Genomic DNA, 27649 nt, shown 5'->3' with positions numbered 1-27649 from the left:
TAGATGACATGACTTTTGCTTTAAATCTCCAGTGTAATACTGATCATATGAAAAACGAGGAGGCTTCAATATGTACAGTATATGAGATCTATTTCCAGGAGAGCTTTCATAACTCCCCATCGACTGGTCCAACCAATGATGGACAGCTTCCCAAGCCACTCATAAACAGTAACCGACACCAACAGAGACAGCCCTAAACAAATGTCCATTCACAGACTGTAGGGGATGGCTAGTGGTTAGTACTATAGAACAGATCATGGAAAGCTATGAGGGGTGGGGGGGGGTGGGGAGAGAAGGGTATGACTCCCGTGTCCAGCAGATCCATTAAGGTAAGAGGGTGATGGGAGATAGGAGGAGACAAGGAGGGGTTAGGGCCCGTGTGGTCTATACTGAGTAATTAGCCACTGGTCCCCCAGTAAGCTCTGACAGTCTCTGGGAATTTATGGTCCCACTCATGGAACTGGCCCGGCCATCTAATTGCAATATTAGCTTGTAATAACACCTGTTTTAATGGCCACAAGCCAATATTTCACCACGCCCCATTGGAGCTTTCTGCTTGCCTCGGCACAATTTCCCCCATTAAATGGCAGCACTGGAAACAAACTGCTTCCTGGTTTTAGATGGAGGTCCCACCTCAGAGTGCAACCCCCATTTTGTCTGCCAACCAAATGTATCCCCTACCCGTCCCTTATGCTGGTTATAGGCGCAAGTGTGTATGTCGAATGTGACATGTCATAGAGAAGGCATGTAAGACGTGCATAAGACATGAGTAATGTATAATGATCACGAGAGAAAGAGGACATTGTCACCAAACTAAATAAAGTTCCTGCAATTTCACCATTTTATATTCAAATGCTTGCTATATAGGGAGTGTGTGTGCACTTGCATACATTTAATAATGTGTGTGTGTGTGTGTTAGTGATAATCCGAGGAGAGGTGGTAAAAGATGCAGAGCAGAATCAGAGTTTGATTTACAGGGTCTACGGATCATTTGAAACAGAGGCGCTTGTGTGTGTGTGTGTGTGTGTGTAGGGAAGGGGCCATGAATTGCCGGCATTAACCACTTTACAGTGGCGACTGATAGGGGTGATTTGCATCGCGGGTCACCAATAGCAACCCTCCACCCACCCTGGCTAACTGTTTTATCTGTTGGTTAAGTAGCTTGAGGCTGCGTCCCCATAAATCCTGTATCTCTTAATAGGGCACTAAAATGCAGTGATATGGGCAGTCCGGCACTAAATCATGAGCCAGGCTTGTCGCTGGTAAACATTTTGGAATTGTTTGGGTGGGGTGTAACGAGCGTAGCGATGTAGCGGGGGGGGGGGGGGGGGGACCACTAACACACACACTTTAGTTGAGGATGTGGCACATGGACATTCCTGCAGATTTCTACCCGAGGATATGTCTATTGGGACTGGATATGTATTTTTGTGATGCATGCAAGTGTGTGTGGTGCGTAGTCCTGTCACGCCCTGACCTTGGTTATCTTTGTTTTCTTTATTATTTTGGTTAGGTCAGGGTGTGAGAAGGGTGGTTGGTTTAGTTTTTGTATTGTCTAGGTGTTTTCCCTATCTAGGCTTTTTGTATATCTATGGGGTTTTAGTATGTCTAGGTATATGTAGGTCTATGGTGGCCTGAATTGGTTCCCAATCAGAGACAGCTGTTTATCGTTGTCTCTGATTGGGGATCCTATTTAGGTTGCCATTTTCCATTTTGGTTTGGTGGGTTATTGTCTATGTGTAGTTGCATGTCAGCACTTGTTCTATATAGCGGCACGTTTGTTTAGTGTTCTTTCTTTATTAAAAGAAGAATGTATTCATATCACGCTGTGCCTTGGTCTCTATACGACAAATGTGACAAGTCCTGCATGTGTGTGGCAGTGGAGGGTCCTCAGAAGAGGAAGGGGAGGACCATCCTCCTATCCTTTTTGATAAAACTATCCTAAATATATTCACATCACCAAATAATTGATTAAAACACACTGTTTTGCAATTAAGGTCTATAATAGCCTCAACAGCACTCTGTAGTGTAGCACCATGGTGTAGCCAGAGGATAGCTAGTTTCCATCCTCCTCTGGGTAAATTGACTTCAATACAAAACCTAAGAGGCTCATAGTTCTCAAACACTTCCATAGACTTACATAGTAATTATGACAACTTCCGGAGGACGTCCTCCAACCTATCAGAGCTCTTGCAGCATGAATTGACATTTTGTCCACCCAATCAAAGGATCAGTAAATATATCTAGTACTGAAAGCATAAGCTCCAGCTAGCTAGCACTGCAGTGAATAAAATGTGGTGAGTAGAGAGAAAGACAATAGTTGAGCGGTTTTAAACATATTAAATTCTTCAAAATGAAGGAGAAGCGAGAGAGATATTTTTTTGATCTCACATTCACTTAGCTAGCAAATGCAGCTAGCTAGTTTAGGCTACTCAAACACTCGACTCAAACAGGGGGATTCTATGTTAACTAGTTGGCTATGACTATCCAACACCACAACACTGGAACTCTCCTAAGTCAAGGTAAGCTTTCAGTTTGACTAATTTATTGCCACCGGGGCCCACCGTTGTAAGTGCTGACCTGCTTACTGACTATACACTGTAACGTTACTGCATGATTGTAGCGGGTATAGTAACACGTTAGTTCTATTAGCTACTGTATGTTGACAATGACATTATTTGAGCAAATATGGTGACAGCGATTTAGGCTGTGTGTAGCGGTTATGATATGGTTTGGCTTGGATTTTTTTTTTCCCTGGTCAGAGCTGATGTGTTGTGCACTGAAGTCTACAAGTGAAGGGAAAAGGTGAGAGGAGGAGAACGCTGCAGGAATACAACGTGCCTGAAGGAATACAACGTGGCTGCTATGAAAGTGAACTGTGTTGACGTGTGATCAGTGGTGTATTCATTCCGCCGATTCTGTTGAAAAACATTTCTTAAACGGAAGCAAACAGAACAAACATACCTGAATTTGTCCAATAGAAGCTCTTGTTTGCAACTGTTGGACTAATGATTACGCCCTAGATCAGCTCGATGAAGGCAATCCCCTGTGTGCACCTATGTTGTAAACTTTCATTCACAGGCTAGGTTGTAGCAACCTCATGATGGGTATCGGGAATATTCGAGTATCATGTAGTAGCCTAAACCTATCGATGTTACATTGAACTGGGTGAATGGAATATGAATGACAGTCATCCAATATGCTGTAATAGAAATAAGGCCATGCTCGTTAAAAACATAATAGTCCTCCTTCATTTTAAACGACACTGATCATCACTGGGGTGTGTGTGTGTTTACTGGTTGAAAGTATCATCATTGTAATCGTATGTGCTCAGAGTTGGGTAGATTACTTTCTAAATGTAATCCATTAGTTACTAGTTACTTGTTCAAAATTGCAATCAGTAACGTACCTTTTTGATTACCCAAACTCAGTAACATAATCTGATTACTTTCAGCTACTTTTAGATTACTTTCCCTTTAAGAGGTATTAGAAGGACACACAAATTAATATCACCAATTGAACGACATCTACTGCAGGATAAATCAGTGTTAGAGTTTACATTGTTGGCCTTAAATGGAGGTGGTATTTTACTTTATGGGTTGGTTATGTAGGCTTCTTCTAACCCATTGCTTTCTACTACAGATAATAATATATTAGCTAGGTAATATCTTTACATTAAAATCCAAAGTCTGTCAGATTTACAGTCATTCCAATTAATTTAATACCTCTTGATCTTCAAGAATAGGACTTGGAAATATGGAAATATAGATTAGCCAAATTGTTTTACCTGAGCATATATATGTTTTTTTTACATTCAGTCGGGGTCTCAGCTTACTGTTAAGAGTTAGAATAGAAAGATACACAAGGTGCAATGTCAGTTACTGATAGTCACTCAATTAGCCTTGTCAGCTAACAATTTTTAGATTTGTAAAATAGTCTAGCCTGCTATCTAAACTTTTATTAACCATGGCTGAATACCAAATACTGACATGCCACACAGGGCATGTGCCCAGGGGCCCTGACCTCGAGGGGGCCCCCATTGCTGTTGTTAGTCACTGTCACTCAGATATCATTAATATGGCATAAGTCATAGCAAAATGTGTAGAATTGCAGGTAATTAGCTTTCTCTCTGCTGTCAAGAAGGGGGTGACTAAAGTGTTTTGCCCGCGAGGTGGGGGGGGGGGCCTCATCCAAATCTCACTTAGGGCCCTCAAAAGGCTAGGGCCGGCCCTGAATCAGTTACCCAACCAAGGCAGGGCCCCCCAGTTACCCACATGGGCCCCCTACCTCTTCTCCTCCCCCCATCTGATGATTAGCAGAGCGGCAGCAGGTCATTTACATTGACAGCGGGCTCCTGTGGTTGGCGGTTGCAGTCAAAAAAGGTCTGCACTATGCAGCTGTTGCAAGAGCTCATTTTTCACTGGCTGTCCACTGGTCACAAAAACAATGATTGATAGGCAGCTTAAGCTTCTTCAATTGAACCATTATTGGGATAAAATACACAAATACAATTGTAAACAGCCATCCACAACCACCATAATCCGAAGCCTAAGGTGCAAATAGCTAAACGAGAGAGCGGTAGTGTGATTCACATTAATGTGAGATGTAAATAAGTGATATCCGTATCGCCCGTAGGATACACCACTGCTTTTGTCCTCCAAACATTTATTCAAGTTGGATAATCTTTGGATAGCAACAGCAGTCACACCATTGGAAGACATAGCTTGGACTGTAGCCTAAAAAAAAGCCTATTCCTGTTCTGTTCACGCGATCCATTCAACACATTTGGTGTCAATCATAGTGGTCTCTAACTTGTGGTCAGACTCGTTCAGGAAGAACTTTTTCCAATGCTGATTCAAATGTCATTGAGAAAACACAGATCAAGTCAAAAAATCAGGTCAAAGATTTTTACTCAAACATCCTTTCTGAATGTAAAAGTAATCCTATAAGTAATCATATTGTTTTTGAAAAATATCTGTAATGTGATTACAATATTTTTGCTGGTAAAGTAAGGGATTACAGCTACCGTTTTTTTGGGGGGGTAATCTGTTACTCCTCCCCAATCCTGGCTAGAGGTCTGACTAAAGAGAATAGTATGAGATTTACTGAGATCTTAACCTGATCTAGGAAAACAAGGTGTGACATGATCTCTGTAGATTTGGACTGTTACTCCTAACACAGGCAGCAAGAGGTAAGAAGACATGTCTGTGTGTATGTGTGTGTTTATATGTATATGTATGCGTGTGTTTGTGTGTGTGTGTGTGTGTGTGTGTGTGTGTGTGCATGTGCGTGTGTGTGTGTGCGTGTGTGTGTGTGCGTGTGTGTGCGTGTGTGTGTGTGTGTGTGTGTTTGTTGTGACTCTGTATATGTGGATCACTGGTTTCCAAGCTTCCAGCTCTCCTGTCCCCTGGCCATTCTCCAAGCTCAGTCTAACGAGCCAACATGGATTTGGTAATGACCCGTGTGCCCTCAGAGGCCACTACTGTCCTTTTGGAGGAGGTCAGTATACCCCAGCCAGCCTGACAGGCCCAATGATAGCCACAACCACGAAGGCTTGGTCCTGCTTACCTGCATGGTCCCACTGCTTGCCTGCTTTGTGGCTGTGAAAGAAAGACGTGGAACAAAAGGAGTGTGTCCTTACCTGTCAATGATGACTGGGTCGGAGGGCGTCTCGTTGCGGTTTCCACAGCTCTTCTTGTCACAACAACGACTAGGAAAAAAAACACAAAAGACACTATTCGCTATCACACTTAGGTTTACTAAAAACATTTACTATCATTTGTTACTAGAGTTGTTGGACGGTCTCTGGTAATAATGGGCATACAGCGGACTATGGAGTCAGAGAGGAACCATGTGCAATCTGCTGTCCCCCTTCTCCCCCATCCCCCCACCTCGACCCACGCTCCAGCTGGGCAGGGCTCCAGCCAAGGTCACTCAGTGACTCGCTGACAGTTTGGACAGCGCCCAGAGATGGCTGGCCCGGTGCTGAGCCACCTCCATCCTGCCCCCGTGCCATCACCCCTGCCACACCGCCATGGCCACCCTGGCCTTGCCCAGGTCTGTGCCACTGCCCCTCTGCCCCTGCCCAACTGCTCATGTGGTGGCATGCCGTTTCAGAAAAGTGGGTGTGAATTCAGCCAAATGTGCTCTTCTGGTTGGTCGCCATGCAATGGTGGACAATGAGGATCAGTTTCCCAATCATTCTGATTCAGTCTAGTGTAACAATAGCACAGTGCAAAGAGAGTTTTTCAGTTTTTCCATTTGTTGGTAGTGGTAGTAGTATACTTTCTAGTAGTTTAGCAGTCCATTCAGTGTCAATTACATTGCATTCAGAAAATGAATTTGGATTCAATATACGCCTTTTGTACATTTACATTCAAAATTGTTTGTTTCATGCAGTGACTCAAATGTATTTTATTTAACTAGGCTAGTCAGTTAAGAACAAGTTCGTATTTACAATGACAGCCTACCCCGGCCAAACCCTCCCCTAAACCGGACGACGCTGGGTCAATTGTGTACCACCCTATGGGACGCCTGTTGTGATACAGCCAGGGATCGAACCTGGGTCTGTAGTGACGCCTCTAACACTGCGATGTGAAATTGAAATGGGAGTCCTGATTCTGCGGGTTGTTAACGGTAACTAAGGTCCCATTTGAAATATAAATCTGTTATTCTAAACCAACCCTCTTATTCTTCAAAATTATTCATATTGCATGACCTGCCGAGGACCAATTATGCTCACACACTCACCCATGCTGTCATGAATCACATTGCCATTTGACAAACAAGCTTAAAACCGAGCCACCGAATGCCAAATTAACCCATTTTATGAATCATTTATCACACCATTTGATCTCTAAGTAGAAGAAAAACATAAACTAAGTACTGTTTTTTTTGCCTGGTCTTTGTGTGTGACTGTTGCCATAGAACGCAACACAATAATTTATTCCCCCAGCTACTTGGAACCATTAGCAAAGTTCCAGGAGACCAATTAGCATTGGAAACCCAATGGTGCTGCTGTGGTGACAACCTCCTCAAACTGAGAAAGTGTTATAAACAAACTGGACCCCAGGAGCACTGCCAGGCCCCTCGGGGGACCCGGGGCCCTTCGCACACGAAAACAAACCTTGGCTGAGCGTCCACAATATCGCCTTAATGACGTTTCCCCCCGGGCCCAAACTGGCTAACACCCTGGCTAGCTAATGACTGAGAACACAGGCCAGTAAGTCAGACGAGTCCCACAAAACAACTAGACTGGATATCCAGTCAGCGTTACTATGTTTTTTTCAGCTACAGCTGACAAATAGTACTGAGCATGAGCAGTGCTGGTCCAGTGAGCGCCGCAGCAACGAAACCAGAGAGGCCAACTTGATGATTTGTCAATCTAGCAAAAAGGACCCACACCAAATCTACAATAAGAAGTGAGCCTGGAATGCCAGTTTTATCCCAAGATGGGCAGCATGCCTTGGCTGGTCACTAGCATCATTATCATTGTCCCTTCAGTCAGCCAGGCATACTTCAAATGATCCCCACAAGTGGAATCTACTTAAGCACTAAAAAAAGGAGTGTTCGAAGCTGAACTATCAGAGTTTAGCTTTAAAAAACAAGAGAAGCCTTCAAAGGCTCCCTGAGGAACCTGAAGACGGGCATCAGAGGGATGGAGAACAGAGCCAGTCTGTTGGATCACAGGCCTGTGATAAGATGCGCACACAGTGAATGGCTGTCAATGGAGGGCTTGTTTTCAAAGGGCAAGTGCTGTAATTACCCAGCCCAAACATGAGGGCCACAGCCAGACCTAATGATATGCGGCAGGACGGCAGGCAGACAGCCGGCTTGGCTGGGAGAGGACGCCCGTGGCAAGCCTTTCTCACACAACGTGCCCTCTTCCAGCCTGGCACCGGGGCTGGCGCACAGAGCCCAGTCCTGGCTAGCCTGTGTACCCATAACACAGTCCTCCGATGACTGGCCCACGCCAACTGACTACCACAAAGCCCCATTTGGTGGTTTTGGAAGAGCCAGTCTCAAATGAAAGAGTGCTGTGTTGTACTTGCTAATCAACTACTGACATGGTTAAGTTGATATTTGTGTGTGTGTCAAGTAGTGATATTTAAAAAATACTGTGAAAAAAAAGTGATATTTAAAGTTATTTAAAACACTGTACATAAAGGGAGGCCCTTTATGTACAGTGTTTTAAATAACTTTAAATATCACTTTTTTTTCACAGTATTTTTAAATATCACTAGATTTGATCCTACAATCTACAATGTCGTCATGTCTATCTAATTAAAGACGAATGAACTCATTGCAAATATTTGAAATTGTCAAACCGTCCAATAGGTTCAGTGCTTTTAACTCTATGATGAGGGAACTACTCTTCATCTTCAGAGAGTTCTGGACAAAGGGACAAGTCTCAAAGCCACCACCAGGGACCACATGGCCATGCCGGAGAGGGTCCCTACCAGCTGCTACAGTATACTTCCACTGCTGGTTGAGTGTGTTACTTTATACGGCAGCGAGCCAGGCTGCAACACCACACGGGACTAGATAAAGACACCTCAGCCATCACGTCCCTGTCACCTGGGAGACCGGGGGGGGGGATCGAGATAGATGAAGAAAGAGAGCGCATCTCTCTCATCCCCTTCTCATTAGCCAATGGAAACACGGCATTCATCAGGGGAAGGATGGTTAATAATCACACTCAATCACGTAATGACCGACGCCAAGTGGAACCGTCATTAGGAAAATGAAGCGACGTATCAGAGGGGATCTCCAAGGAGGAGACAATGGGTCCGTCACTCAAAGAAGTCCCCACATTTTCAGTATCGACCATTTTTCAACTAAATGTTGAAGAGTGAAATGTTCCTCCATGCACTGTTTGAAATTGGCTTTGAAATGTGAAACAAGATGCATGAGATAACCAGGAGACAACCCTCCGATATGGATTCCCCAGCTAGGTCATAAGATGAGTGACTTAGACCCTGATTCAATCAAAATAACAAACGGAGGGTTTCCATGGTGAAGCAAATCAGCATTCTTCCAGCACTGTGTTTAAACACTTAGCTGAATTATTGATTCAACTAATCAACAATTGCCTTCTCACAGGTAAATGCTCTCTATTGTCTTGCCCTAGAAACGTCCAGATCAAGGTTTTGCTTGAATAGCAGTTGATGCATATGGAATTGGGTTCCAACAGGGATGACTGAGTCAATGGAAAAGGCAAAGGGCTGTGTCGACCCCAACCCCCTCCCTCCCTCCCTCCCAACCTCCCTTACTCCTACAACCAGCTGAGGGCTCTCGTGGGCCAAGGCTTGAAACTCCTCAACCCCCAGTGTCCAAGGCAGCACACAAACACAAACACACTTCCTGTATTGCATAATTAACACTCACTCCTACCAGGCCCTAACCAATGCCCTACAGACTTGCGCCCAGCCAACCTCCATCAAAACACACACAAACACATGAAGCCCCCATCAACATGACTCAGCATGGTATTCAATTCAACTATACTTATTTAATGAGAGCAACCCTGTAGGGCTGTATAGAGAAGACTATATAGCACAAAAAGGGATGGCCCACAGAGGAATAAGGATGCCTCTTGTTGCATTAAATTAACTGGTTTTGACCAATGGGACTAACCTTGAGCCTTGTGTTGATCCCTTAAAGGAAAAGTCACTCCAACATCAATTTTTGCCATAAAATGTCCTGGAGTCGATGGTATGTGTACATGTTGTGTAGATTCTTGTACATGCATCAGGAGAACTGCAGACCCCAATTCCAGATTAATTTAGATAGTGCCAATCATGTCCATTCATTAGATTTTGGGGTGAAATATCCCTTTAAATAGAGTGGCACTCACCTGCACATGATCTCGTGGGTGAGAAGGACACGGCACATCTCTGGGTTTTTGTCCTGGCCCTCGTAGAGGATTGCCTGAGGAGAAGAAAAGAGCATCCGATATTTGTTTGTTTAGTCTTCTTTGGGTCCCTGGACTTGAACCTGTGCTTTCCCTGTACAATATCCGATCATAGCCCTGTAAAGGTTGTGACTACATATAACTGGAAAGGCTTTGTGCGCGTGTTCGTTATCAGTGTCTGCTAAATATCTACAATGGAAGTGGATGACACTTTATTAGTGCAAGCGCTGCTTGGTCTAACTTTCATATCATATTAACAGGGAGAGAAAGGAGGTTAGACTGGAGAGATGGTGGAGGGGGACGATGAGGGAGTAGCGCCCCCCCCCCGCCATAGTGGAGAGCCACGTGGTGTAGAGCGGCCTGGCCGGCCCTCCACCCCTCCCAGACAGATGGCGGTGTGAGCCCCAGTAAGAGAGAGAGACCACCCTCTGGGCATCCTTCACTGGAGCTGCCATGTCGGCCATGGATGACGGATGACCACTGAGAGGAGCTGTTCCCTCCTTCATTCTCTCTATACCTCCTGTGTCAGAGGGATGAAGGGAGGACGAGAGGGAGGGAGTGCTCCATCCCACTCACAATGACGTACCCCTACCTCGTCCACCTAGGTGGTCAGTTGCCCCACACACACGCACACACACACACACACCCCCCCAAGGGGACAATACTTTTAGGATAACGACCACTTCTGCATTATTGATTCCTCCCAGCCTCTATATTAAAATCTGCCAATTTCGCCAGAAGGGGTGGGGATTGCAACAGGGACCAGGGAAAGGGAGTGGGAGTGTGTGTGGGGAGGAGAGGAGGTGTGTGTGTGGGGGGGGGGGTATCGGGTCGATATTTATACATCATCATTTCTGATTCAAGTAGCCGCTCCACCCCCTGGAGCTAGTCTGGGAGTTTTCATGGGGGTATATCATGGACATACGTGAGTAATACCACCATGTTGAAAAAGGCGAAAAAGGAGAGTCAAGATTCTGCTTTTTTGAGGATGATAAGACAGACTGAAGGGGGATATCAAACAGATATATTTTCCTACACATCCACTATTAAAAGAAGATTATTTGTATTCCTATTGTGTGCAACATACTGCCTTCCAGGTAAATGCATTATATACAGTAATATGTTTGAATTTGCCAATAGGAGTGTCTGAGAATGGGCTCCTAACAGCCAATCAATAGACATGGGCCCCCCTCTGGCTGCTAGATGGCTGCCTTTCTGTGGGTGGACACACTACAGTATGCAAAGTCTGCATGTCTGTCTGTCCAAGTCTAGGCAGGAGGGAGGGATTTGAGTGGCGCACCCGAGGTAGAAAGCTCCTTGTGTTGTTGTCAGAATTATTGTCTCCGGCGCGCCGTCGCTGCAGCACATTAAGGGCTATTGATTGGTTTCCGTGGCTGGCGCTTTGTCGAGGACCTCGTTGCCGCATCGATCTGTGACAGCCTGACATGGCGACACAGGGAGGGCCTGGTGGGCTGGGGATAGAGAGGGCCTGGTGGGCTGGGGACAGAGAGGGCCTGGTGGGCTGGGGATAGAGAGGGCCTGGTGGGCTGGGGACAGGGAGGGCCTGGTGGGCTGGGGACAGGGAGGGCCTGGTGGGCTGGGGACAGGGAGGGCCTGGTGGGCTGGGGACAGGGAGGGCCTGGTGGGCTGGGGACAGGGAGGGCCTGGTGGGCTGGGGACAGGATGGGAGGGTGGGCGGATGGGAAGGAGTATACAGTACAGCACAGTGTATGGTGGAGCCAGGATGCCCTATGTCTTCTAGCCTGACTGGTCAAGACTAGTTATTTGCCACTGGGGTACTGTAAATTGATAGCACTTTAGCTCAGCGGGTAAAATGACTGAAGGGTGTCTGTGTTCATGGGTTCAAATCCCAGGTGGGATAGGTTGACTCATGTTACATTATGTACAAAATGGGTGGTGGTTTGCAGTATGATACGTAGTGAAACCCTGCTACTGGAAACAATGTTCACACTTCCCTGGTCACCTGTTGAACGGCTGGGATCAGAGTAAGGAGAAAGCTCACCTGTTTGGTCATGGAGTCTATTAGCCGTACAAACAGATCTTGTTCTGTCCTGATGCCTGCAACACAACACAAATATGTATCAGATATCCTGCAATTACACATGACACCAATTTGGATTATTGAAATGTTACGATCCATTGACAGAACGACAAGTTTAATGTCATCTTCCTCTGTAAACAATTTGCATAGAAGTAGGCGTGTGGTTGAGCCAAATTAAATGTCTCGAGCAACAACAGCAGTCTAAACATCAGCCTCAAATGCAAATTCACTTCTTTCACAGAAAGAGAAACATAAACAACGAATTTCTAATAGCATCTTCTCACCGAATTCTGTTTATCCGTGTCCCCGTAGTGTCTTTATGTTTTCTGTCGTGCTTGTCATGGGGACCAAGCTTTTCTAAACCCCCCTCAGCAAAAACAAACAAGCCTGTGCTCTCTAGCTTTTACTATTTATAATTTCCCGGCTGCAACTGCCGAGTTCCCCCTCGCTCCCGCTGCCGTTTTGGAGTTCTCATTCACAGACAAATTAAATAGCAATCATTATTGCTTATCTTTTATTAGCTTTGCAACGGAGCGTAAATACGGCATAAACACAACAGGGGGTAGGTAGTCAAAAAGCGACTATGGGAAACGAGACGATTTTCTATTTCTTGCCTGTAATTGCGTCAGGCTTTGGTGTTCTCTCGCCATTTCTTTGTCCTTTTTAAAAATAAAAAAATATATAAAAAAAGGTCATTTTTAGATTACTTGTGAATTGTACTGTACCCCACCCACAGTCTTCTGTTTCTTCCCGGGATGTGGTCTCAAAACAAAATCCATGGCAACGGGAATCTAAGCTTTGTGCATTAAAATGACCACAGATCAGTGATCAGTGTTCAAATTTCAAGATCTTTTCCCCAATGACCAAAACAGACTTTAGGATTTGCTCGTCAAATATAATTCCAGATGTGATGAGGATTATCGTTTATATTTATGTTGTCCTTTTCTATTTAATGTCCTAGCCTAGCAGTTAGAGCGTTGGGCCAGTAATCAAAAGGTAGCTGTTTCGAATCCCTGAGTCGACTAGGTGAAAAATCTGCTGATGTGCCCTTGAGCAAGGCACTTAACCCTAATTGCTCCTGTAAGTCGCTCTGGATAAGAGCGTCTCCTAAATGACTCAAACGTAAATGCTAAATGTTTTTCCTGAAAGTGCTAAAGCTAATTTTTCCACGGAGAGCAGCGAGAAGAGAGAGAACTCTGCAGTATGTTTGGAGGGATTATTGTGGTCTTACCGTTACTGTACAGGAGCTGTAGCCTGTAATGGATGCCGTTGTTGGTCTTCTCTCCATTGTACTCCTGAAAGAGTCAAATTCAAACACAGAAAAATCATCAAGACGGCTCTCAGCTTTTGAGGCGACACCCAAAATCAAAGGCAACATCGGCCCATTTAGTCCCCTGCTGTGTTGTCATAAAGGCTCTTGTACGTCATCCAATATCTCACAACTAAATGAACTACCTGTAAAAAAAAAAAGAACTAGACCATCCTAATCTACGCTCCCGTCTCAATCTACTCTACCACTGACATTCTCCGAAGAGACCAACATCCCGGTCCTAATCCAAGCAGATGTTGGGCCACAAATCGAAATCTTAAACCCAACTCTGGTGCCACAGGGAATACCCAGACTAATACGGCATCCACTGCATCCAATTAGAGATCATCTGAAGAGGACACATAAATCCCATAAGAGGTCAGGGGACCAACCAGCATTATTACTGGTTATCCGCTGTTATAACACTGTTATTACCCTGTGGTTTCATTTGAGGTCGAATGAGCTTGCGATCAGAAAGCTGTTAGTTAAGGTATATCACACTGCCTGTGTGTCCACAATAACAGGTATTTCGAATAATGGTATGATACCGAAAACATATGAATTAAATGGAACATTTGTAATATCTACTAGATTCGTACAGGAAGACAGTTCTGGGAAAGTAAGTTCTAGGGGTTCATGTTTTTAAAAACAAATCTCTTTTCCCATAAAGTCTGAGGACAATCCACACCGTTCTCTGATTGAGTTATATTTATGAAGTTGCTAAGCCCTTGCTATTTTTGAGTATTTGTCTAGGCCCAAAATCCCACCGCAGGTCCATGATGATATACAACATGGAATCTCCATCTTTCCTCCAACTCCCGTCGCTGACACGCACACAACAAACCAGCTGCTTTACTGTTGCATCGTCTAGCCAGGAATAAATCAAACATCAAGAACAAAAGGACAAACCCAGGTGAGAGCTAAAACAACCCTGTTACCACAGCTAAACAGAGAGATGTAGTAAAAGTCTAAGTGACAGTGCCCAGTTAGTGTTGGTCGCCACGGTCACCGATGACCTCAGATCCCAGGTGGCCCAAGTCGCTCTCACTGATCTCGTGTCACCTCTTCAACGGGCGGGCACCGGGAGAGAGGCCACATCCGCTCCTCTCTCCCTCTCTCCCTGTCTCTTTCTCCTTCCCTCCCTCGCAATCTCTCTCTCTCCTTCCCCCTCCGCCCTGCAGTGCCAAGTGTGCCGTGGAGTCTTGGCAGGGGCCCAGGGGCAGGCTGGAGGTCAAGGCAGAGGGGAACGGGCAGGGAGGACGGGAGGAGCGGCCGTGCCAGCTGGCCGCTGTCCCTCCTGACCGTGGGCGGAGCTGTTCTCTGTAACCTTTTACTGAGAACAACCCCCTGGCAGCACGGCAGAATGGCCCAGGCGGCAGACAGAGAAGTGGGTTACCATTACCACTGAGAGCACAGGTACTGCTGAACAAATACCAGAGGCAGAGAGAGAGGCAGAGAGAGAGAGCCTCATAGACTGGTCAACTATATAACAGAGCTTGTAGATGGCACATGAATGTACAATAAATGACATTAACAACTACTGCTTAAAACGAATACAAAGGCTTTTCATAAGCATGTCTGATCAAATCATCATATTTGCTCTCCAATCTTGTATTATTTTTTATTTTTTTAACTAGGCAAGTCAGTTAAGAACAAATTGTTATTTACAATGACAAACTACCGGGGAACAGTGGGTTAACTGCCTTGTTCAGGGGGAGAATGACAGATTTTTACCTTGTCAGCTTTGGGATTCAATCCAGCAACCTTTTGGTTACTGGCCCAACACTCTAACCACTAGGCTACCTGCCACCCTGAAATAATACAAATTAATACAAATTAATGAATACAAATTAGATTTTTTTTTTTAAATAGATACCTTCACGTAACCTCTTATCAAAATGACTTAAGTAAAAATATTATTTGAGTTTAATGTCTGATTTAAAGCTGAATCAAAACTGCTTCATTCAAGATTTCCTGCTTTCTGCTCATCACTGCCCCCCGACAGGTTCTTTGTAAACTGTGAGTGCTTCTATATCTGAATGGTTTCTATCCTCAAACAGCTCTCAGGATTACAATCTTTCAGTAATTGTAAGAAATCTCAAGAGCTTAATGTACTTTCTGAAATCAAATACTTTGAATTAGTATTGAATTACAACAACAGATACTTACAATATGTCAAATCTGTTAATTAAATGAAAACATGATCTTTATTTATGAGGTGGACATAATCAATATATAATTTACATAAAGTATATTATCTTCAAATAAATGTGTACAATTCTGTTTATGAAATTAAAATCAAATCAATAATTAAATTAGTGTATAGAAAATAGAATATAATTCTGTTACAGAATGTAGAGATATAGAATGAATAAAAATCGAATTCACTAAAGAAACGCATTACAGTGCATTGCAGTGTACTGTACATAATAAATCAACAAACAATATAGGGAAAAAAATATTGCTCTCGACTTGACATCAAGAAAACTGTGAGTGTATCCACAGCTTCTGTGCTAGACATTTCATATTTCAAAAGCATCACTGCGCTATAGTACTGAATGAAGCAGAAGGAATGACGTCCCACAAACACTGGCCCCAGCGTCAACACCACCCTTTGACCCCCAATGCCAGCTATACCTGGGCACACATGCCCTCCTCCCCATTCCCCTTTGTGTGTTGGTCTTACTTTGTCTTTCTCCACAAAGTCTATGTAAGAGGTTCTCTCGATCTCCACGGGCTGGCCCTGTCGGTCGTACAGCGCCAACACGAAGTGGAAGAAGTTGGATTTGCGTAGGTTCGAGGGGGGCTGTTTTTCATAGTGAGCCCGGGCCAGACCTACACCGCTATAGATAGGAGAGAGAGAGAGAGGGGGGGACAGGGGGAGAGCAAATGGGGGAGGGAGAGAAGGATGAAATTTGGTTAGTACCGTGTAGCCAAGGAGCACCGGGGCAATTCAAAACACAGCAGGCGCTATTCAATCACAAGCTGTTTCTGCAGGTAAAACAAAATGTTGTTTACTGTGTGAAACTAAAATAAAGTTTTCCAATAATTTAAGTATAATTTAAGTATGACGCCTCGCATAGAAGAAACCCTGGAGCAGTAGGGATTGAATAGGGCCTAGAGTCCTAGCCTAGCAGTATTAGCATGCAGTTCTTGGTTTCATTTAAGAAACCTACGTTTCAAAACGTGTTCATTGTTCTGACAAAAAATGGATGTTAGTCAGGTCAATTACTACTATCAGCACCGACTGCAAAATAACCCAAACAGTAATCTTTCAAAACCTAAGTTAAAAACACAAACACAAATAATGAAAAGAAGGAGAGAAAAGTGGAGACGAGAGAGCGAAAGAGAGAGTGATAAATGAAAGACACTTGGCCCCCTCTTCACGTTCCCTGTGTGTGCCACGCGTTCCTTTGTGTTATTTGTCTCCTCGACCACCTCAACAATGTGAATTTGGCTGGGTAGCAAGGACTCCAGAAGGCAGCGTCTGCCTCGGTTCGTGCCAAGCGCTGTGGGGTACCATTCGGCTTGGCAACCGCGCCACTCCAGTTTTCCCTGACCTGTCAGTCAAACTCTGCCCTGCATCCCCTGGGCCCGGAGAATAAAAGACCTCCACACACTCGGCGTGCGCCATATGCGCACACACAAACACACACACACACACACACACACACACACACACACACACTCGGCCCTTTTCACCATTGATTTAGAGACGGAGGATGTCTACTAACACACACTGCTAACCAGGGTTGGAGTTCATTTAGATTAAAAGTGAAGTTTTGAAGTGAATGCCAATTCAAAAGGTGACATGGTGTGGAATAGATGACAAATTCAAATTGAAAAGGTTTCAAAGCTTTGGAGAGGAATTAATGTAGAAGGTTTTTAACCATCTGAACTTAATTCAATTGATTTTGGAGAAAGAGGAAATGATATCTAGAAGAAGCTGAATGGGTGACGTTACACACTGATTCTTGACCTGTCACTAATAAATGGCAGATTGTGGTGAACATTGATAACCACTTGCAACAACAACAACAAATGAAGTTGAGACGACATGAGAGAAACATACAAAAGAAACTGAATGGAAATAAACACATGTAAAATGAATATGGTGCAGAATCATGTCTTCAGGTGAAGACAATAGACGACAGATTGCAGTGTCAGAATGATTTGGACTGATTGACTTTACGTGTACCTTGTGGTCTGGAAGACTGTGCCTAACTTCTCCAGGCCGTGGACAGAGAGCAATTTTTTGTTGTTGTAAGATATCTCATGCATCTCTGCTCATCTCATAGCTTCAATATAAACCGATTTCTAGATCCAAGAATCGATTCCTCATTCAGGAAAATGTTCAAGGATGCATGAGCGTAATTGCTTTTTAAAATCGCAGACAGATCTAAATGTATAAACAAACGCTTGCAGGCAGCTATAGGAGCTCTGTTGTTAAATCAATGAAACATCTAAATATCATAATGCTTTGGTATCAATCTCTGTTCAACTTGGTTGCTGATATCTCATTTATCTACACTAACAAAACAAATAACCACGATCAATACGAGATTCCAAGTGGAATGGGCGCCACGCTGCTTGCTTAGCAATTACCACTTCCTCCTGATTCGGCCTCACGTCGAGGCTCGAACGCAGGATGTCTGCTTTGCTAGCATGGGTGACCGCCCGCCCGAAGCATCTTACCAGTCAGCGCCACGTGAAAAGCTAGCTCCACCTCAGGCTGAGGAGTAAGATTCACACACCTCCGTGTGCCACACAATCGCAAAGCGGTTCATGTCGAAATATTTATTCACTTGCTGCATTTTTCTTGGAGGGCGGAGCAAGTGTTTTTGGAAAGTTGCCTGGTTGCTTTCTCTCTGCGCTCATGGGTATAGTCCGCAGGCGCTAGATTAATACAGGTGTGACCTTTCTGCACCCCCATTACCAATGCTGACTGCCTCATTTGTAACCGAGTTGTTGAAAGCGAATTCCTGGACTCAGTTCTGAAGACACAAAGACAAAAAGGTTGCACATGGGAGAATGGCGTTTTACATCGGGAGGAGATATGAGAGAAAGAGAGTTAGGGCCTATCTGACGTCATGGTTTCAGTGCTACTAAATATTAAGCGTGGGACTGACAGGGGATTTTTTTTCCTATCTAGCAAACCCTCGTTAAAAATCCTGCAAAAAGTCAAAAACAAATCCTAAAAAGTGGATGGGGGAAAAAATCCCACAAAGTTGCTAGATGTTTTGCTGAACACAAACATTAGGTGACCGTACAACTGCCATGGCCTACATAGAAATCATCTGGGGGGAAAACTCAAAATTATACTTAACTACCTAACAATTAATAAAACAAGACTCGAGTGAGAAACAGCCCTCACTATCATATCACTTCCCACCTCCAATTACATGTATAACCCCCCCCCCCCCCCCCCCCCCCCCCCCTTCAACACCATTACCCCAATTATGAAGCTACGCCAGAACATCGGGGATACGTTGAGACCTCCAGCCACGGCGGCAGTGCCAGAGCCAGTCTCAGCACATCCAGATCTCTCTGCACTCTATCGACACAGAAAGCTTGTTAGCGTTATTATTTCAATTATGCTAATTGCAGCCACATCCACTTATGACTGGGCGCGGCGGCCTGTAGCGCGCGGCCTTAGCACTCAGTATAATAAAAACAGTATCGATGGCACACAGGTTTATACTACACAGGCCGTGTAAATCAGAGGGCAACAGACCGACAACAAATAGCGCTAACAGAGCTTCTGACGGGCCTCCACCCTACATGCGCGTTGACACTTCACCCCCCACTGTAAACGCTGAAGGAAGAGATCACGTGTGAAGTAGCAACTGTCATCCAGTCACTTCTCAACACAATCAGCTGACGCCAAAAAGCCCATGTCCATTCTGTAGCTGACGTCAACGCTCCGATAGGGATGGTATGTTTACTGAACTAGTCGTTTTAACATGGGCTGGTACAATTGATCTAAAGTCATTAGAGAATTTAACAAGATTTTGAGTTGTGGTTTTAAAGACTATAAAAAAAAAAAATTAAAATAAAAGGAGATTCTACATCATTTGAATTCATTTGTAGGTCCAGCTATCCGCCATGCAGCATTAGGATGGTGGTCAAAGTGTACATTCTTCGGCAGTATCGGCTTAATGCAATGCAGCAAATTCTAATTCTGATAAATGAAAAAGGTAACCCCGGGCTAAAGTCCTGACTGCTGGAGGGCCTGCACACTTCAGGGAAATAGATATTAAGCACTGAGACTTCTGCTCTGAAATGATCTACTAATGAACATGCAGCAGAAGGGTTCTCCTTCTAAAATGGACACTGTTGACTGTACTGTGTGTGTGTGTGTGTGTGTGTGTGTGTGTGTGTGTGTGTGTGTGTGTGTGTGTGTGTGTGTGTGTGTGTGTTTGTATGCACGTACATGTATAAAATATATTGTTCTACATATAGCTGTGAAATAGTACCCATGAGCAGCTGGTAAATCTTCCAGATTGTGGCTTTAAGGGAGCGATCAGTGGTTGCCCTTCCCACTGCCTCCACTCTCCCCTGGGTAGAGAGCATCCCCTGTGCCACCAGAGTGGGCACAGTGGACACGGCCCGCACCCCTCCAGCATTAATCAGCTGGGTGATGGGGTGTGACCGACCTACCGACCGAGCGGCGGAGTCTTTAACCAGCGCGGCCGGCTGCTTCCTGCAGGACAGCCTAATGAGCCATATACCATTGCCTTGTTTATACAAATGGGATGCAAGCAGAGTATTAACAATCTCCTCTCTCTGGCCTACTGCCACTGTGTTAATCTAATGAATAGTGGAACTGTAAATCACACAACCTCTGTGGTGGTTGTACGGCCACCCCTCTCTGGGTTGCAACTTGGTCTGTCCCTGGAGAGGACAGTAGGTGACAAAGATATAGGACTAACACAGAGAAAACGTTGAGTATAAAACCAAGGACAAACCAAAGGAGATCGTAAAAGGGAGGGGGGGTATCAGAATAAAACAGCATGGAAAACCAATGTAAGGAACATTGACCTATCTAAATTCAGACTTACACTAATTGCACCAGCAAATGTTGGGGGGGTCACATGAAATATATGCAAATGTTGGTGTGTGTGTGTGTGTGTGTGTGTGTGTGTGTGCGCGCGCGCGCATAAGGAAGAGTGTAATTTATGCAGCCGATACACAATTACTCCGGCATACATTTGCCCAGTCAGGGCCGCTCCCTCCCTAGTGCTTGTTTGGTTAGCTCTTATTAGCCGTGTAATATGAGCTAATGAGTGGAAGCCTGGAACACGGCAGGAGGACAGCCCTCGCCTGTGTGTGTGTTTTGAAACACTATACCCTCGGTAGGCAGGATGGGTAGTCTCGGATGCTTTCAGTCTGAAGTTATGTCTGATGAAACCTATCACCGCACTCCCTTAGACATCTCTCCTCTCCCCTCTCACAATATAGGACCAACCATTTAGTATTAGCCACATATTGCAAGGTTGTTATGTCGCTACGACAACGCTTTGCCTTAAGAAATCCAAAACAAAAAACCACCATCATAGTGGGAAACAAATCCCGTATACGGTCTCCTCTATCTGCCCCAATGAACTATCCCATCGCTAAAGCAATAAGCTGCCTCGTAGTTGAACATCTGTCAGTCTTTGAGCAATCAGGTTTCAGGAATCTCATTATGCCATTTTAGAATTCAAAAAAAACCCAGTGAATGATTTGGCCAGTCAGTGACCAATCAAACATCACAATCTTACGAGCGCAATTGAAAAAACGTCAGTGTCACTCTGCATCGATAACATCTGAAACAGAATTCAGTCATCAGAAGAGAGGTGTTGCCACTACATTGGCGTGTGAGAAGCATCAATTACCTCGCCAGGAAACGGATATTGAAAAGAAAATCACAGTTTCACATTGTTTTTACACCTCAATTCAGAAGAATGATACAGAAGCCCCTCTACCCTTCCTACTCATCTCCCCTCCCTACAGGTAATGCTGTGGCAGAAAAGTAGTACTTTCTATTGAAGTAGAATGGAATGAGCATCTCTTCAAAGAATATAAAATACTACTTGTAAAAAGGGATTTGAAAAGTACTGGCCTACAAAACCACACAAACAAGTCTACAGCTAACACCCACACAGACATGCTTGTGGATCCTCGGCACAACTTGTTTTTTTTTTACACTTACGACACGCTCACACATGGAACACTGCTCACTGTGTACTAATTGGTACACACTCATACTGTACAAACACTCGTTTTGCACACTGTCAGAAATACTGCTACCTTTTTCTCTAACTGTAAAAAGAGCACTATCATAGGGTAAAAAAACCCTTTCGTCCAATTGTTTGGCAATTGCAGCAAGACAACTACGCCACTTTTGGCCAATGGGGTAATGTTTCTCTGAGCTGGCTGGGTAAATAAATCAAAAAATGACACAGACGATTAGGGTTCACGAATGAAAATCAAAACACCAACAGTTTCCTCAACTAGAACGGCTGCCTTTCTCACAAAAGCATTGCACAGTGCACACACGTGGAACAAGTTACGCAACAGCTGTGATGGACACAGACGGTGTGTTTAGTTCAAACTTCAATGCAAATCCAAACATGTGGGCAAACACTTACTTAACATCAACTAAGGGTAAAATAGTGCTCTATCCATCATTGCATGAAAATATACGACAACTTGTACTGTATATCAAGACCTAAGCCATAAGTTACTTTATTTGGCATGTACTGTAGCACGCACCAAATACTCTATAAAAATGTGTGAATTCTGCAAAAAATGCAGAGTATATCTTCACCTTGAGTTTTTCACTGTTTTGGTGTCAGCTATTTCCTCAGGTTGCAACAGTATTTTTTTTACTAGACTTTCTCCCTGTCCGGTGTTTACTACAGGTTGAGCCGAGGCGCACCTGTCCCTAGACTGAAAATCAAAGCAGCACCCTGGTCCTCGCAACACACATACCTCTGCAAACTTAATGAGTGGGCCACAGCTGAAACCATTAGTTGGTCACCTGCACACTTCTAATGGGGGTCGTAAAGATGGTGGCCTCGCTCAAGCCAACTAATTGTTTGCACGTTTAGGGGCAGCTGGTGAGAAACACTTGTTTCTGTTGCGGGATCCAATGAACTGGTGGCTGAGATGTAGCAGTGAGACGAAGGGTCGACTATATATGTTTACGCGAGTCGCCGTATTGTCACCACCGCGCAACGTGTTAGATAGAATGTACCGGAACACGCTGCAACAGGGTGAATGCACTGTGAGGGCCTTGTTTGAACTATCTGACACTATTCCACAAGGCTCAGTCAAATGTAGCTGAATTGAATAGGGGGAAATAGGGGAGAAATGCTCATTTCACGATATCTATTTTGCTCTCTAACAACTAAGAAATAAGAGGTCAGACATATTCATTGACCTCGGGGATTGTGAATGATGATAGGTTACAGTGAAATGAACCTTGGACAAAAATCTCTCCCAAGACGACATGTGGTGATGTGAAATATGAGTGAGTGCCACACCGCACAAATATGTCTGTCTGTACAAATGGGTTTCTCCGTCCCATATGCCTGAGGCCAATAGGGAGTATTGTCTCCATATTTTGAGTCCAGTGACTGGCGATGATTGAGGCAGTGACGGATTGGGCTCTGGATATAGAATCCTGGGCTATCAGTCTCATCGGCTGCTGCCAGTGAACGCGGAACACTCAGTCTTCTGCTAAGCTTGGGAACTTGCACTTTATTAAGTTCCCCCCTCCTCCTCCTAGCAGACAAAGACAGGGGCAACATAATTCACTTTGCTCGATTTTACAGTGGCAACTGGGGAGGGTCAAGTTAAATCTGTTCCTTAGTTGTGCAGACCACTCAGTCACACACACACACACACACACACATACATACCCCTCCTCTCCCTGCCTCAGTGGAATGGCTGTTTTTGGGGTTAGATCGGGAAAGGCAGTTATGGTGGGCATAAGCTAGGGGAGTGTCTCTGAAAGCGATCCAGACCAATGCTTTGCACATTTAAATCAGCAATGACCATTTCTTAATGAAACACTTTACTATCCAAAACAGATCTATCCACAACCACATTCTAGTGCTGAACAAAACTAACTCAAAGTCTCCAGTTCTGTCTTTATTAACACTAGGTCACAAGCAAAGTACACTAGGGTTCCAGAATCCAGAGAAGGCCAGAGGCTCTACAGAGTACTTTTCCCTTACCCCATAACAAGAAACATCATCTACACGCACAAATGCAACTATTTTCTGCAATGTGACTTGACATTAAGAAACTCACTGTTTGGGCATTGCCCCTCAATGGAGTTTTGGGGAATGTACTTTTTTTAAATCAAACTTTTTGTGGCATGGTATAAATTGGGTATGGGTAACTCACATGCAATTTTTGGTAAGATTTCATCTCTCAATGCCTCAAACCTGAATTTCCTCTATAGGAGTGTCCTTTTTGCAGCTGGACTACACATTAGCTACTTGTCCATGAGAGTTAAACATTTAAATCAACAATCTACCTTGCAAAATGACACAGACACAATGCATTGCACTCCACAAAAGTCAAACACACAAAAAAGGACATGCCTGATGAGCGATGCATAATCTTTAAATGCACTGGGAGGGAGAATTATCTGACAACCTGCTATAAAAAGAAAATACAAAATGTGTTCAAATCATATAGCAAATGTTCTCGGATAATGATTTTTGGAAACAATTCAAATAGTATAATAAATAACGAATGTACTGTCACTAATAAAAGCCACTTGTTTTATTTTTGCAATATATTAATCTAGATAAGTGTACATTTTACATGTTCAATATTTCACATAATGTAAAGTGATGCACTTTAACAATATATAATATCACCCACCGTATAGCCTGTATCTGTTCAGCCAAATTGAAGTGTAGCTACCAATGCAAAGTAATGCAGCTGTCAACCAGTACTGATCAATAACTTGTATACTGCCGACCACTCAACGCATATCAGTTCTATGAATTCTCTTTGTGTTACAGAGGATAAATGTGTGACACATGGGTTTAATTAATGCGAAATTCAACTGCATGTCAGTTAAACGTCGCATTAAATGAAGCATCATTCAGTGAACACCAAATATTAAAACTGACATTTACAGTTATGCAGATGCTGCAGCGGGTCGATTTCTCCCCAAAAGATATCATTGCATTGTGATGAAGGGAAAATTGTGAACACATTAAAGTAAGTTTGTGGACTTAAAAATGGATTGACACCGTAAGAAAACCAGTATAGCCTACAAACGTGTCGTCGACGCGCTCACCCGTGAGCGGACATGTCAATTGACCCGCTTATCGGACTTGAACTCCCGGGTGGATGTCTGTGTGTGCGATAGAATGACAACTAACACAGAATAAACGTATCTATCCTAGTTCATTATAACGTACTGCTGTTGTCTAACATGACACCACCACTCGCGGCCTCTTGAAGAGCTGAGGGTCACTTACACGATAGGCCTATACTCTGAGCATATATGATATAGTCTCATCTTGCATGCTCAAAATGCACTGAAAAACGAATAGCATATTGAACATGGAAGATGGTAAAGGTGAGCTTCAGTAGGCTTGCTCTTGTTAACATTTTTGGCTCTTTATTTCTTTAGTTCAGACAACGGGATGTGTCAAACTGTCGGCCATGTGCACCGTGCACCATAACAAATTGTTGATGCCGCAAACTGACGTAAATATTGACCTAAACCCAGGAGCAACGGTTTTAGTTGTTTACATTGTAAGAGTAAATATAAATAATAAACATAGTATATCATATAATCTGCGATACCCCAATTCAAGAGACAGGGGAGATTTGTCGTGACTATTTTCCGTGATGACAACTTTGGATGGTTAACGATGTTCACGCAGAAACATTAAAACCAAAAAGTAATTTGTCGGTAGGCCTATATAGAATTATTATCAGATTTTAAAGAAAGCATAGGCATTTAAACTGGTCTAGATTATTGCAGGTCAGCAGAAGTCATGTATTTAAACATTTGAGTGAAACCAATCAATTTATGCCAATACACTCACATCATCAATATTTTCAATACGATCACCTACCCTATTATTTATTTATATTATACAAACCGTGTTTTATTTGTTTTAGACCCAAACAGCAACATGAATCAATACTTTATCAATTCGAATTGATTTATGAAAATATGACATTTTATTAATTAAGCCCTTCTAATTAATTATGACTTCAAAACAGCTTAAAAGTTACACTTGTAGGTAGGCTTAAATAATACAAAGGATATGTTCTCCTTGTGTGGCATAGTGGAACTGTTTAACACGCTGTCAATCTCCACATCAATCATTTACAATAGCGCAAGCATGTCCATAAAATCGAGTTGCCCACAGCTGGATGGATACGCAACTATTTCGTATAGCCTAAATGAGTAATATTCGATTGAATGTGTCTTGGTATAGTTTAAAATGATAGAAAAGCAACAATGCTCATATGAATTCAATAGGATGGGCCAACACAAATTTCATAGTTTAATGGACGCAACTTTACGCCTAGATCACATGTAGGCATAGGCCTACATATGAGAGTTGTGTTAGGCTGTAAGTATGGACTGGCACTTGTTCAACAGAAAGTATAATATAAATAATTTGGGGGTTTATTTAGGCTATGTGTAAGGGCTTCCTGAACCAATCAACGTATGCACAGAGGCAAACTCTTCGAGGTGATCTTATTGTTTAGCCAGCACTACTGTGGAACGGTGTTTGGTTTACATTAGGTCACTCATGCGAGAGATATGATGACGTTCTATTAGACGGTAGGTGCGTATTGTATAGTTGAGTTATTTTCTTATCGGCGTCAAGAGTTTTCAATAACAGCAAATTGCTTGGAGCTCATTCGGGCATATCATGTGAAAGCGCATCGCGCTCAATGCCTTCCACTCACCACGCTTTGTGATGCTAGGCTGTTTACACATTGCTACATGTTTACAAGTATTGGGGCACTAAGTCTAGAGTTATTTTGCAAATCAATACAGGATACAGTAGCCTACTTAAAAGGCCAACCGTTAACGTCTTTACAGATGCTTTTCTATCCGGAACGCAGTAAGCCTATACCTTTAGCGTTCATGTGAGTGGTTCTCGCATAGGCTACGAGTGTATACTGTCGGGCAATCTGCAGTGATCTGTCAGCATCCTGTCCAGCGATTATCATATGTGCGTCTAGTTGATGTTTAACCTACCTTTGTGCTGCTGTGTTCGCGTCCAATATCCCCGCGCTCTGCATCCAAGAGCGGACCGGTGTCATGCCACTCGTGAGCGGTTCCTCTTTCATGGTCAAGGCTCCCCGCGGGAGGCTGTCCTGGATGGAGAACATGAAAGTAACCTTCTGGGAACTCTCTCTTAACCAACTCACAAGGCCACCTGGATTAACGACGAGCAACTGAAAAGGGAAGAATCTTCCCCAAAGTGCAACAAGGGGGAAAGCGATAGCGGTCCTTATCCAAAGACGAGCGTCGTATCCCTTTGGGTTTTTCCGCTTTATTTTTAATTCCAACCCCAGTTCAGTTCGCTCAAGCTTAACCGGTCTCAAGTTAAAAGAGGGTGGAGAGAGGGTGAGCGCTAGAACAGTTAAGCATCTCGAAGGAGAAGAATCAGCCGGGATCTAGGATACCTTTTCGTTGTGAGTAAAGAGAGGGGAGATGCCGAAGTTGATCAGAAGAAGGCGAACATACGCGCACGGGATTGTGAAATGAAAAGTGGGATAAAACAAGCGACTGCTTCAAAAAGGAGTAAAATGAAATGATTACCAAACAAGAGGGAGGGACGGACCATGGAAGGCTTGCTCTCCCAGGGGAAAAGGGGGATTGGGTAGCAAGAAATCTCATTCCCTCCCTCCCCGTCTCTTTATGCTTCCTCTGTCCCAGCGGAGCGCACCTTCTCTCGGGTTCGGAGGCTCTAGTGCTCTCGAGGGAGACAAGCATGGATTTGACAGGGGCGGAGACTAGTCCTTATATGGAAAAATCATTTCAACGTCAATGGCAGTTCTGTCTTCTCATTGGCTGAAGTCATCGGTGACGTCATTTTTTTGAATTCGCGGCAAAAGCTTTCCCGGTGTTTACCTGTACAACATTGCACGCTTTGCTGCGCTGTGCGCGTGGACGCAAATATGCGTATTGCTTTACTAGATTAATCTGTCGATTTGCATGTTGGCCTACTTTTTGATTTGGCTCATAAAGGCATAATGATGACCTCTCATTTGAAAGCATTGATACTGTCCTTTGAGTGCAGAATTACTGAGCAGCACGGACGTCTGTGATGGATATTCACTGTATTTTGTTGTGGCATTGGACTGTATAAAATCC

At 43.9% G+C, this 27649-nt stretch overlaps 1 protein-coding gene across 10 annotated transcripts in view; it reads right to left on the bottom strand.

The window, feature by feature from the left end:
- The window catches only part of LOC110505056 (transcription factor COE3), a 94002-nt gene extending 66740 nt beyond the window's left edge, over positions 1-27262 (bottom strand). For 5 of the 10 annotated variants that reach the window (XM_090219705.1, XM_036969766.2, XM_090219709.1 and 2 more), the window contains exons 1-6: positions 26528-27262; positions 15971-16127; positions 13207-13270; positions 11937-11992; positions 9857-9930; positions 5642-5710 (exon numbers count right to left, since the gene is read on the bottom strand). In XM_090219705.1, coding sequence (XP_090075831.1) covers positions 5642-5710; positions 9857-9930; positions 11937-11992; positions 13207-13270; positions 15971-16127; positions 26528-26661 — 554 coding nt within the window. In that variant the 5' untranslated portion in view covers positions 26662-27262. The remainder of the gene's footprint in view (positions 1-5641; positions 5711-9856; positions 9931-11936; positions 11993-13206; positions 13271-15970; positions 16128-26527) is intronic. The other 5 variants (XM_090219706.1, XM_090219707.1, XM_090219710.1 and 2 more) reach the window with 1 other exon arrangement.
- Positions 27263-27649: the final 387 nt, after the last annotated feature.

This window comes from Oncorhynchus mykiss, chromosome 25 (genome assembly GCF_057628025.1).
Source record: "Oncorhynchus mykiss isolate SJ-2025 chromosome 25, ASM5762802v1, whole genome shotgun sequence".
NCBI classification, from domain to species: Eukaryota; Metazoa; Chordata; class Actinopteri; order Salmoniformes; family Salmonidae; genus Oncorhynchus; species Oncorhynchus mykiss.
This window is presented reverse-complemented; position numbering and strand designations above follow the sequence as displayed.